Source organism: Zootoca vivipara, chromosome 2 (assembly GCF_965207765.1).
Source record: "Zootoca vivipara chromosome 2, rZooViv2.hap1.1, whole genome shotgun sequence".
NCBI classification, from domain to species: Eukaryota; Metazoa; Chordata; class Lepidosauria; order Squamata; family Lacertidae; genus Zootoca; species Zootoca vivipara.
This window is the reverse complement of record NC_142584.1, coordinates 38,984,869-38,997,696: the sequence shown is the minus strand read 5'-3', so window position 1 is coordinate 38,997,696 and position 12,828 is coordinate 38,984,869. Positions and strand designations below refer to the sequence as shown.

The 12,828-nt window shown below is 42.2% G+C and overlaps 1 protein-coding gene across 2 annotated transcripts in view; it reads left to right on the top strand.

Annotated features, from left to right (window-relative positions):
• Nucleotides 1-12,828, top strand: part of DNAH9 (dynein axonemal heavy chain 9) — a 190,399-nt gene that overhangs the window by 132,103 nt on the left and 45,468 nt on the right. For both annotated transcript variants that reach the window (XM_088661670.1, XM_035104728.3), the window contains exons 55-58: nucleotides 554-758; nucleotides 3,863-4,027; nucleotides 6,926-7,066; nucleotides 11,962-12,132. In XM_088661670.1, the coding sequence (XP_088517796.1) occupies nucleotides 554-758; nucleotides 3,863-4,027; nucleotides 6,926-7,066; nucleotides 11,962-12,132 (682 nt within the window). The remainder of the gene's footprint in view (nucleotides 1-553; nucleotides 759-3,862; nucleotides 4,028-6,925; nucleotides 7,067-11,961; nucleotides 12,133-12,828) is intronic.

Genomic DNA, 12,828 nt, shown 5'->3' with positions numbered 1-12,828 from the left:
CTTCATTCTGGTATTCAGCTGCCATTCCTCCTTTTTCTTTTGGTACTCTCCTGTCTTTTCTGTTCTTGGTTTATTTCCTCTGGTCCTTCCACAACATTCCTCTGTCACTGAAGTGGAGATGTTACAAGCTATGACATCAGTCTATGTGCCTAGCCATTAAAGTATATTCTTGTGGAGTCCTGATCATAAAGGGAACCATTTATGGTGACAACTATGCCACAGCCACCATGTAAGAAGTGGCCTGTTTTACAGTAGTCCTTGAGGTGTCCTGCACACTCCCTTATTGAAAAAGTCATGCTTTTTAATTCTGAGAGGTACTGTGCACTCTTATCTTCATGCTACTGAATATCTTTCATTTCTTAGTGATATAGCATTGCTTTAAAATAGTCGTTCCACTTCAATTTGGCACTTCTGTTTATTTCGCCTAAAGGTCAAGAACAGCATTGTCACATGATGACATAGGGAAAACCCATTCCCACAACCTTATACATACATATATGCAACTTGTGGGAAAGAAGTTGAAGATAGATGAGGACTCTTGTTTTCCTTTCAGGTACATTAAAATTGGAGATAAAGAGTGTGAGTTCAACCCCAATTTCCGTCTGATTCTCCACACCAAGCTTGCAAACCCCCATTACCAGCCAGAAATGCAAGCACAGTGCACCCTCATCAACTTCACCGTGACTCGGGATGGCCTGGAAGACCAGTTGCTGGCAGCAGTTGTCAGTATGGAGAGGCCTGACCTGGAAGAACTAAAGGTAAGTTGCAGGCTGGCTGCAAGCCTAAATGAAACCTTTTCCCATTGAGCCTTCCTCTACAAAATGAATTCTGTACAGTTAAAATGTACATCTCGCTGTTCATGATACCCGATAGAAAGCCAAAGACAAAAAAAAACACGTATTCCACAGGCCAGCACATATACCATACTTTCTCTTCTTGCTCCCCACTCAAATGCAGCGGCATGGATGCATGCATGTGCTTCCTTCGTAGTTGGCCAGAAGAGAAAGTGGGGGTTGGCAGAAGGGTCAAGAAGAGAAATATGCCTGGAGATGGAGGGAGGCATTGAGATGGGATGCAGCTGGCTGGTGGCTATGCATATAGTTTTTTTTCTGATGTGAGGAAGTAGAGACTCACTTCTGGATGGAAAAAAACAAAACCCCAACTTAAGGGAGCAACATCGTAGGAGATAAGAGACTATTTTCCTGTGGGTTTTCTTCAGTGACCAAGCAGCAAGCTGTAACAGACAGTGTGGCTGTTTTGGCCCAGACCACCATTTTTTCTTGGCCTCTTCTCCCTGTCTTGCTCCCATGTGAAGTGACAGCACCGCAGAGGCTTTTCACAACCTTGCCTCATTTCTTCTCTCCCCTCAAGCAGCATTGAGGCACTGCAGAGGCCTTCCTTGACCTGCCTCTGGCCTCTTTCCCCCTCCCAGCAGCTGCCCTATGCAGACTGTGTTTCCATTGCAAACGGCATTTGTGCTGGCTGCAAAATCTGAATGGTCCTTCTACTCATGCTCATTCACTCATTGAAAAAGGCCACTAGTCAACCTCAGTGCTCTCTGTCTGTTGGTGCTCCTCATTCCACTACACAGTTGTTTGGTGTGTTGAGTTGTGCCATTTCCTCCCTCAACCACAACAGCAGCCAGACAGCTGGTGGGAGGGTGCTGTTTGCAGAGGCTGAAGAGCCTCTGCAAACAGCACCCTCCCACCAGCTGTGGTGGTGGGAGCATTTGTTCCCTGCTGCTCAGCCAAAAAGTCTCCCAGGGTGGCTTACATACAATAATTTAAAACAAGACACTTGAATAAAGTAGACAGAGTCCAGAGAGAAAAGTCTGGCAAAAGTTAACCGAACTAAGCAGAATATAGCTTCATCAGGAAGGAACAGAGAGCTTTTGTCTTTTTGCAAGGCCCTGCATGGTGGCATGCAAATAAACATCCAGAAGAAAACTGCCTTGCAGCTAGGCAGCCAGTGCATGCTGCAGTAATCTCAATGAAGATATTGGAGCTTCCTTGGTTGCTATGCAGCACCCCCCCCCCAACCCTTGGTTAGTTGACTTACAGACAACAGAAATCACCTCTAAATTACACACTGAATAATATCTGCTATTGTACTTCCAACTGGTACAACAGCACCCTTGCTAGGCTTGGCCAGCACTGTAGCCCACAAAAAAATATTCAGGGTCCCGCAGATCTGTGACTCAGACCTCTCCTGGGCTACCTAGTAACAACACTTGCATTACGTGTTTTTTTTCAGTGGCAGAGCCAAAACTGGAATGTTCTGCCCACTGAGGAAATTTAAATGCTTTTAGAAAGACTTTGAAGACGTACCTTTTTACATCAAGCTTTCGCCTCAATTTGGGCGCCGGAAGGAGAGGTTTCCCCTCTTGCTGGCTTGGGCGTCGCCTGGGCTCCAACGTCTCGCTGAGTCCCTCATCCGTTGACCCTCTACCAGAGTGGTGCCATGGCTCTGACACGTTTATGAGCCCTTCCTGCACTCTCTGTTCTCCATAACGTTGCCAGGGCTCAGACACCTCACTTAGCCCTCTCTCCAAACCGCTCCATCCCTCATTCCCTCCCACCGACTCGCTGCTTGTGCTGTTGCTGGGCGAAGTGCTGGTCAGGATGACGGGGGAGGCTCCCTGTAAGGAGTCCCCCTGACAGTACCCCTTGTTATGTGCTGTTTACATTATATTGATGTTTAAATTAGTTTCAGAAATATGTGTCAGTGCATTTTAATATGTTGTACAGCACCTGGTGACTAGGGTGAAGGGCAGTATAAAAATACCGAAATGAACAAAATAAACAAATAAATTTGCTGCACAGATTGCTCCCTTTGCTGGGAGAGTTTTCATGCCACAGGCATGTCTCCCTAAAATGTCTGGAGATGGCATGAAAATTATGCATATAATAGTGGCAAGCTGTATATGTTGCAACCCAAAGGTGTTGAGCAGGTATTTTGGGTAGCCTCCCTGTGGTGGCCATAATATGTAATAATATGTAGGCCAGTTGGAAAGGTGTAAACAAATTCCCATTGGTTTTAATATCTGTGAATCATATACCTAAATAGTTACGAATCACACACTTAATTAACTGCTAGATAAAAATAGTAGCAGAACATATTGAGGGGGCTGGTTATCAAGTTGTTTAGAGTATAGCGTTCTGATATAAAAGCATCCATTTTGGACTTCTTTGAACAAAGGCCCCTAAAAAAATCCGTCAAATAGCCAAAGACTCAAATGCTTCCTTGAACAGAAAATAAAAAAGTTTCCTGTTGAAAAATTTGACCTTATTTGTTGTTTAATATTCAGACTTCTTATAAATTTTATGGTGGCATCTTCATGGCTTGCCCACTGAAAAAATCTATCAAGGATATAAAATTGTTATTATCTTGAAAAGGCAGCTTGTTAAATTTAAAATATGAATCACAGTAAAAAGCTTGGCCAGTATATGATATTATGATTTGGTTTGGGACTTTTTTGGCCTGAGGACTGCGCTGCCTCATGTACAACCTTCCAGAGGCCACATGCCAGTGGCAAAAGTGTGCAGAGGAATGGGTGTGCTTCTTACCTTTGTACAGTATGCTACATTTCTGCTGCACAAAAGTCGGAGGTCTCTACACATGAATCTCTCTGTCCAGACAAGTGTGTTGTTGTTATTCAGTGTTGCACGCCCCCCTCTATGTGGGTGGGTGGGTGTCACAAGAGAAACAGAGAGAGAGAGAAAAAGATAGAGAGTGGGTGGTTTTGCGGAAAAGTCTACAGAAAAAATATTCTCGTGCTGGTGTTAGGAAAATGCTTGCTGTGGAAATCAAGGCATTAATGTATTTTGTGTTTTGTGGGGGTCTGTACCTCAACTCTTTACAGTCTGATCTCACAAAGCAGCAGAATGGATTCAAAATAACTTTGAAAACTTTGGAAGACAACTTGCTGTCCCGCCTCTCTTCTGCCTCAGGGAACTTCCTAGGGGATACAGCTCTAGTGGAAAATCTAGAAGTCACCAAACAGACAGCTGCAGAAATAGAAGAAAAGGTAAAAATACAAACTGGGTCTGGGTGGATATGCGGGGAACAACCCCTGCATATACATTTTGTCTTAAGAGCTAGGGAGTTTATTAGAACTTAAAAAAATTATCTTAGGTCATTTTGTTCTGCTTGGAGACTAGAAATCATTAGGAGGCCACACACACTTCTGTTCTGGTCAAGTCTAGGAATCTTCCTGCTTCAGAATAGATGGGCATTAAATGGGCAATTTAAAGTGAAATACAAATAGCAGTATCCAATGTAAAGACCATAAAACTTTAGCACTATAATAAGATGCCTTAAACCATTCCAGTTTAATACCAAGGCTTTTTATTTAACTTCAGTTAATTCAACATGCATTACATTAACTCAATTAAACTTGGATTTTAGCAGAGGCGGCATGACAGGATCCACTGAAGTTTATGTGGTCCAGATTAAATTGGCAGGAATTCCAGCAGTTTGGCATTGATGTGGCTCCCCTGGGTAAAAATCTGTCTTTTAAAACCATCCTCTTTGATAGTCATCTGACACACATAATTTGTTTTGCAAATTTCAGTTGCATCTTTCACATACAAGTAGCTTTCTGCAGCCATAGGAGCATGTAATTCCAAGCTGTATCTATGTACAGACTATAGAAGTTCCCATGCTGTTTGTATGGGTGGTTCTTAAACATATACATAATGTATATTTGTAGGGGCTAGTGCATCATAAATCTTCTTTTGGAATTTCTTGCCAAGTAATTTTGTAAAAAGGCATTGCACACTTCTGTACTATAAGATGTGGGAAAATATTATTATTATTATTCATTTCATTTCTATACTGCTTTATATTTTAAAGGAAAAAATCTCAAAGCGGTACACCAATCTAGGATAAATCATTACTGAAGAAAGTCAAATATAAAGTTTACATTCAAAGCAACATAGAATCATAGATTTGGAAGGGACCATGAGGATCATCTAGTCTAACCCTCTGGAATGTAGGAATCTTTAGCCCAACATGGGGCTTGAACCAATGACACTGAGATGAAGAGTCTCATGCTCTACCAAACTTAAATATTATCTTAAAGATTTCAAAATAAAACATTACAAAGGACTAGTTACAGGTAGGTAGCCGTGTTGGTCTCACGCAGTCAAAATAAAAATAACAAAATCCTTCCAGTAGCACCTTGGAGACCAACTAAGTTTGTCATAGGTATGAGCTTTCATGTGCATGCACACTTCTTCAGATACCATTTTGTCCTTACCCACAACCACTTCAAATTTGGTGATGACCTGTTCCTCCAGATCAGCGGCACAGCAATGGGCACCCGCATGGCCCCACAGTATGCCAACATCTTCATGGTGGATTTAGAACAACGTTTCCTAAACTCCTACCCACTCAAACCTCTCTTGTACCTGCGATACATTGACAATATTTTTATTATCTGGACACATGGTCAACAGACCCTGGACACCTTCCACCAGACATTCAATGAATTTCACCCCACCATCAACCTAACAATGAACCAATCTATGCAAGAAATACACTTTTTGGACACTACTATAAAAATACAGGATGGTCGTATAGGCACCACCCTATACCGAAAACCAACTGACCGACAAACATATCTACATGCTTCTAGCTACCATCCCAAACATACCAAACAATCCATTGTATACAGCCAGGCCCTACGTTACAGCCGCATCTGTTCCAACTCTACAGACAGAGACTCTCACCTAAGAGATCTACAGCAAACCTTTTTAGAACTAAAATATCCACCCGATGAAGTTAAACAACAGATCAACAGAGCCAGACTGATACCCAGAGACAACTTGCTGCAAGACAGACCCCAAAGAGAAAATAACAGAACACCACTAGAGGTATTTGAAGAAGTGTGCATGCACACAAAAGCTCATACCTATGACAAACTTAGTTGGTCTCTAAGGTGCTACTGGAAGGATTTTTTATTTTCATTACAAAGGAGGTAAACTTCAGAATTCAGATTCAATGTATCAAAGTTGTTGTTGTTTTTAAAAAAACTTAAACATTTCACAAGAAAACATTTCAGACATTGGTTTCTGAGGAACTTGCAAATGAATGAAGAAATATGTTGGAAATCAGGATGGTATCCAGCAAAGGAATTCCATTACTACAAGGACTTCTGGCTGCACAACAAAACTTTCTGTCCCTCTCCTCTCTCCCCAAACCTGCTCTGGAGGTTATCTTGGATATGATCACAATGAGAGTCTAGGAAAATAAGAAATCCATGTTTACAGGAAATACTTGTTGGACAGGAAAGATTCTACAGGAAATACCTTTCTGATAGCTTGATAGCAGGCATGCTCTTGCGTCTCAGCAGGAGACACACAAAAGATGTCTACGCTCCCAAAGTCAGGATAAAGAAGGGCTTAGAAAATGAAGTGAGCAATCCTAAGTATCAGCCTAGCATCTGTGCGAAGGTCAGTACAGGTTAGGTCAGAAAGCACAGTCTAAGAAACTTCAGAGTTCCCCCGCCCCCTCTCTCTTCTTTTTCATACAGAAAATCAGCCTCCAGTGCAAGGTGAGTTGTATCCCAACACTTCCAACAGGGGGAAACCCTGAGTGCCTATGAGAGGAGAGCGTGGGGAGGGAGGGGGAGTTTTGTTGTGGAGCCAGATACCACCTTAAGTTTCTTGATGACCAAGTTGGGAGTGAGATGACATTTGAACACCTTTCCTCTCCATTTCTTGGATTTTACATTACTGGAGCTTTTAAATGCTGGAAGAAGTAGGCAGGTGAGGAGAGAGGAGGTACTCTTGATACACATGGCATGTTGTTATGTCTAAACCAATCAGCTGAGCTTATGCCATCTCTATGGAAACAAAGTTTGCACAGATGAATGTGGTTGTCTTACATCTTCATGGTTGGATTTGCCTTTCCTTTCCTCTAGGTCCAGGAATCGAAGGTGACAGAAACAAAGATTAATGAGGCAAGGGAGCATTACCGTCCTGCAGCAGCTCGTGCCTCCTTGCTGTACTTTATCATGAATGACCTCAATACCATTCATCCCATGTACCAGTTTTCCCTGAAGGTACAGCATTTATGTGTTTGGGGACTTCCTCCAACTTCCCAGGCAGTTCAAATTGTGCTAAATCTTATGAGTCAAATTGTAGGAGTACCCCATTGCTTTTCAAATATAGTGACAGCTGGATTTCAGTGCCTCTTTACTTTCTCTGTACTTTAACCGCTAAGCATTTGTACTACAGGATTGCTGGTTTTGACCTTTAAAGCTCTATGCAGCCAGGGACCAACAGATCTCAGGAATTGCTTCCTCCCCTATGAACCCGCTCAATATTTTTCTTCGCTTTTTGCTTCTGAACAAGAGGGAGAAGCATTTGGGTTGCAGCACCTAATTTTTTGGTAGTATGTGAATCCTTTACCTGTTTTTAATGTTTTCTCTAAAACTCTTTATATTATGCCCTTCAGGTGGTTTTTTTTACTCCTGCTATTTTCTGGTCCGTTTTTTTGGTTGTTGTTGTTGTTGATCCTCCTCCTCCTCCTCCTCCTCCTCCTCCTCCTCCTCCTCCTCCTCCTCCTCCTTTTTCCCTAATAGGGACTCAAGGCAGCTTACAGATAAAATAAGAGCTAAAAATAATTGTTTTAATTCATTAAAAACAAACAAATCTATCTGTAATCTATTAAAAACATACAGATAATTTCAATAAAAACATCATGGCATCAGCTCTTTCATTAAAAGCAGTCATTTCCCCAAACACTGTTGGAATAAGTTCTTCACCTGATGGTGGAAGGACAACAAGGAAGGAGCCAGTCTAGCTACTCTAGGGAGGGAGTTCCAAAGTCTGGGAGCACCCATCGAGAATGCCTTCTCCCATATCCCTACCAAGCGTTCCTGTGAGGGTGGTGGAACTGAGAGAAGAACCTCCTCTGATGGTATCAGAACCTGAATATGTTCATATGAGGGAATAAGGTCTTCCAGATTGCCTGGACCTAAGCTGTATTTGGCTTTATAGGTCAAAACCAGTATTTGAATGGTTTCTGGAAACAGGCCGGTATCGAGTGGAGCTGTTGTAACAAGGGCGTTCTATGCTCCCTATAACCCTACTTTAACCTCCATATTTTAACCTTGTATTTTAGTTCACTATGCTGTGCCATGCTCGCTTTGAAGACTGCTTTGGGTATACCTAGGTATAGAAAGGCAGGATGGAAATATTTAAATAAATAATGCAGCCTTACAAAAGAAATTCCTCTTTCAGAAGCAGCATTCTGTAAAGTAAAGGCAATGTGATCTGTGACAGGTTGTGTGTGCTTTCTGAGAACAGATTTACTGAAAAAAGCCATGCCCATACAATGACTTCACTCGATGTGCCTGTGCCCGTAATAGACCAATTTTAGTATCTACTAGTTATTGATACACCCATTTAATATAGCCATGTTGATCTAAAACCAACATCCCACACATAATCTTTTTACAGATCATTGTGTCCTAGAGCTTGTACGGACTTAAAATACTAAAGAAATGTGTGTGCTGTGCGACACTTTGGTTACAAAAGATCCACAGTCTTCCCTTCAGGTTGCAGGGAGCTTGATATCAAGCTGCAGTTACATATTGCTAATGAAATGTGATTCTCCCCTTGAGCTAAAAGAACCTCATTTGCCACTGAGTTTTCTGTGTAAGATGGTTATACGAATGTTACTGGCACATCCTAGGGTGGTGCCTGTTGATGACAAGATGTGCAACCTTCCCATGCCTGTGCAATCTTTTGCATATTCAAATGTTGTGCATTTCATTTTCTAAAGTGCTTTCCAGACTGTTCCATGGCTTGTGTGTTCCTGCAGTCTTCTAAAAAAGAAGAAGAGAGAGGGTGAGGCACCTCACTTCCAGGGTTTGGATGCAACCTTTGAGGCCCCTCCTCCTGGCCCGTTGGGCTCTCACTAGGCTGCATCTCCTCTCCTCTCCCTTGCTCACACCCGTCCCAGCCCTGCACTGTGTCTTCCTTGAGTGGAAGGTGTCCTTGGAATACCCCTGGTTTGGCTGGATGAGGCTGTATGTGCATGCAGAACCTTTAACATGTCAGGGTCAAATATTTTGCTTCTGGACCTGTTCACTAGCCACCTGGCCTCCAGAAGGTAGGGAATGTGGTCTTCAGACTGAAGAAGGTTCTCATGCATCTTTTCCTGTCATGTAAGTAGCACTGGAGAGGGGAGTAACCTGGCCCCAGATTTTGAGCTGCAAATCTTACCAAAAGGAAACCTTTTACAGCCTGCAGGACGTGCTGGGCTAATTAAGAAGTCTCTTTGAATCAATTGATTCAGTAGATTTGAAGGCACTTGTAGAAATCTGCTGAATCAAAGATAAAGGCTGCTTTACAGAAGATTGCTGAAACATTGGTTTCAAAATTTATCATATCAACCCCCCACGAGAATTAAATAGGCCTTTGCAATAACTCAGAGAGCTTTTAAGAACAATGAAGGAAAAAACTGTCCTATGAGTAATATAGTGATGTTGCATGTCTAGACGTTGTGTTGCTATAAACTAGTAATATTTTACTTGCTGAGGCTCTTCAAATCCTAAGAAACAACTATTTTCCAGCTGGAATTTAACTTGAGAACCAGTTTTTACCATCTGAAAACACATTCAATGATTTTTCCTATAGTATTTCCCCCCCTTATTCAAGTGATGAAGACTTACATGTGTTTCTTTCTCATTTGTTTTTCTCTTTCTAATAATCCCAACTCTAGCCTTTATGAAACATTCAGTTCCTATGGCCTGGGACAGCATGTGTCCATTGGTTTGGCTGCAGGCAATATTTTTTTATTTGAGATTTTTACTGGAGTTTATCTTCTGAGTTTCCTCTAGAGATGATATAATGAGAGGAGCATTTTCCCCAGGGAGGCCAGTGTCCTTCAGATAATCATTTTCAGAGAAGTGTCATTTCTGTTGCCTAGGGAAAATGAATATTTTGTCTGTCTTTGAAAACCTTGTGTTATAGATATTCATATCTTCATTTACTTTCTTTATCTGGTTTGGGCTAGGCATTCTGTTCTGTGGAATATCTTTGAAAGAGACATGGACAAAACAGAATGTGTGTCTTAGTTGGAAATCATTAATGAAATGCTCATATTATTTTCCAGAAACAGACAAGCTTACATTTGACAAATTTTGTTTCTATTTGTCTACAATATAAAGATTATGAAGTTACAACATTCAGATATAACTTGAATCACCCCTTAAATTAGAGGTGACGTGCTCCTGTTTGGAGACTGGATCTGCAGATTTTCTGCACACACACCAAGCAAGATCCCACCAGTTTTGGCAATGTGGACAAACATAAATTACACACGCTGATGGGGTGGGCAAAGACCAGTACCCTGATGAGGATGCAAATCACCCCCTTTGCAGTCATTGGGCTGATCATTTGGTGGATGGACAGGGAACAGTAACCTCCACCCTCAGTTGACCTGTACAGCTGAGGAGCCAGATGCTCTGTGCATGCATGTGAGAGTGTGCATGCAAGACAATGGAGTGGCTCCATCCACTTTAAGCCCCATCCACTGCTGCCATGCAGCCCCTGGAGGATTGGCCAAGGGCAAATGTGGCCCTTGGACCAAAAAATGCTAGCCTCCCCTGCCTCAAATTTTCAGCTATAAGACTAAAATAACAAGAGATACAAAACTGATGAATTGACTGATGGGAAAGAGTGCTGTGGCAGAACCAAAGGACAGGAGAGGCTGTATAAAGTTGGGAAAGAGGCAGCGTGTCAATTGGATAGGGAGCCTTATGATGGGTCAGGGTGGTGAAACAATGTGGGGTGAAGGCAAGAAGGGAGGGACCAAGGAGAAAACTTAGCTAGAGCAAAACTGAAGATGAGTTCCAGTGACGGCAGGGATGGTGATCTATTGGCAAGAAGAGAATGAACAGGCTAGGGAGCTAAGTTCAGGGAGTTAGGAGATTGACAGATCTTTACTTGGAAAGCATGTGGCTTTAAGAATGGCACAGAAAGAGAAAACAAACAAACCAGTAATTATCCCATTGCTGCAGCATTATGATAAAATTCTGAGAACATCAGTTACTTGAAAAAAAACTTGCTGCTACCCCCACCCCAATTTTAGTGAAAAAGATCAATTCTAAACTTTCAACCCGGAACTATTTTTTTGAAGACACAAGCTGAATCTGCCATATAGTTTGAGTGGGAATGTCACTCCAGGCTGGTTCCCATAGTATGAGACTTGCTCTGCCTTGCTTCCTCCCACTTTGGTGGTAGTTCTGTTTTTTAAAAAGCACAGCTAAAGGTTGCAAGCACAGCAAGAAGAAACCGGACTGGCCCTCTTTAATATTGCCTTACCTTCCTTGCATCCAGACTGCAGTGTGTGACACAACATTAAACCTAGTTACAGGTAGGTAGCCGTGTTGGTCTGAGTCGAACAAAATTAAAAAATTCCTTTAGTAGCACCTTAAAGACCAACTAAGTTTTTATTTTGGTATGAGCTTTCGTGTGTGCATGCACACGAAAGCTCATACCAAAATAAAAACTTAGTTGGTCTTTAAGGTGCTACTGAAGGAATTTTTTAACATTAAACCTCTAATATTTTTTTAAAAACTGAAAATTGGGTTGCTCAAATTCTGACCAAGGCATTGTGAGACATGCATATGCGTTCCTGAAATTGCATATCACTCATACCCTGTCTAGTTGCACCCACAGAATCTCAGTTTATATCCTGCACATGTCCAATTGAAGGGAAGCAAGGGGAACTTTTTCTTTTGAAAGAGATTGACAACGGAGAGGGAGATTTCTCGTGCTATCTGCCAACTTTTTCAATCCCATTGATGGATAATGTTTTGCCCATACTTTCCAAGGCTGGATGGAGTGAGCATTGTATTACTGAAGCCAGGAATGTTTTGAGGTATTATTGTAGTGTCTCATGTAATTCATTTCTCCCTGTCTCTCTTTTTCTCTTCACATTTAGGCATTCAGTGTTGTCTTTCAGAAAGCTGTTGCAAGAGCCTCGCCAGATGAAAACCTAAAAGAGCGAGTAGCCAACCTTATTGATAGCATCACCAGCTCTGTGTTCCAGTACACAACTCGGGGGCTGTTTGAATGTGACAAACTGATTTACACGGCCCAAGTCACTTTCCAGGTAAATTGGTTATTCCCTCATAGCACCCTCTGCAGTAATGATCGGTGAGCCACACTCACTCTGTGGCAATGTTCTGCTCATCACCTGCATTAGGGGTTCCCAAACTGTGTCTGTAAAAATACAACTGAGCATCATACAGCATCGACTACAGCACATTACAGTTGCTACCGCAAGCAGAAATAAGTGGTCCTCCAAGATTTCCATCAATTATCAAGCGCTCCATGGGAAGAAAGTTTGGGACCCACTGACCTACAGAGTAGAAATGTCTGTGACTTGTCCAATGGACAGACCTTCATATCCATATACAAGTTATGTGTACAACTAGGGATTGACAGAGCAATCTTTCTGTCCTGTGCTAGTTCCATGTGCTCACAAAACCAGCTCCATATTGCCCTCCCCCCTCCAGGTGTGTCTGTTTTTAAAGTACTTACCTGATATCCTCTCTTTTTCTTTAATATTTTACAGCTGCTTAGAGCAGTAAATCCCTCTTCTGTGGCCACCAGGAAATGTTTGTATGGAAAAAGAAAATACTTCCCCCATAGGTACATGGGGGCAGCCATCATTTTCTCCATACAATTCTCCAGAAAGTGACTACAGACAACTCCCCACTTGCACACATTTGAGTCGTGCATGACCACTGAAAGAGGGTGGGGTGGAACGGAGATGGAGTGGGGTGGACTGGGGTGGACTGGAAGG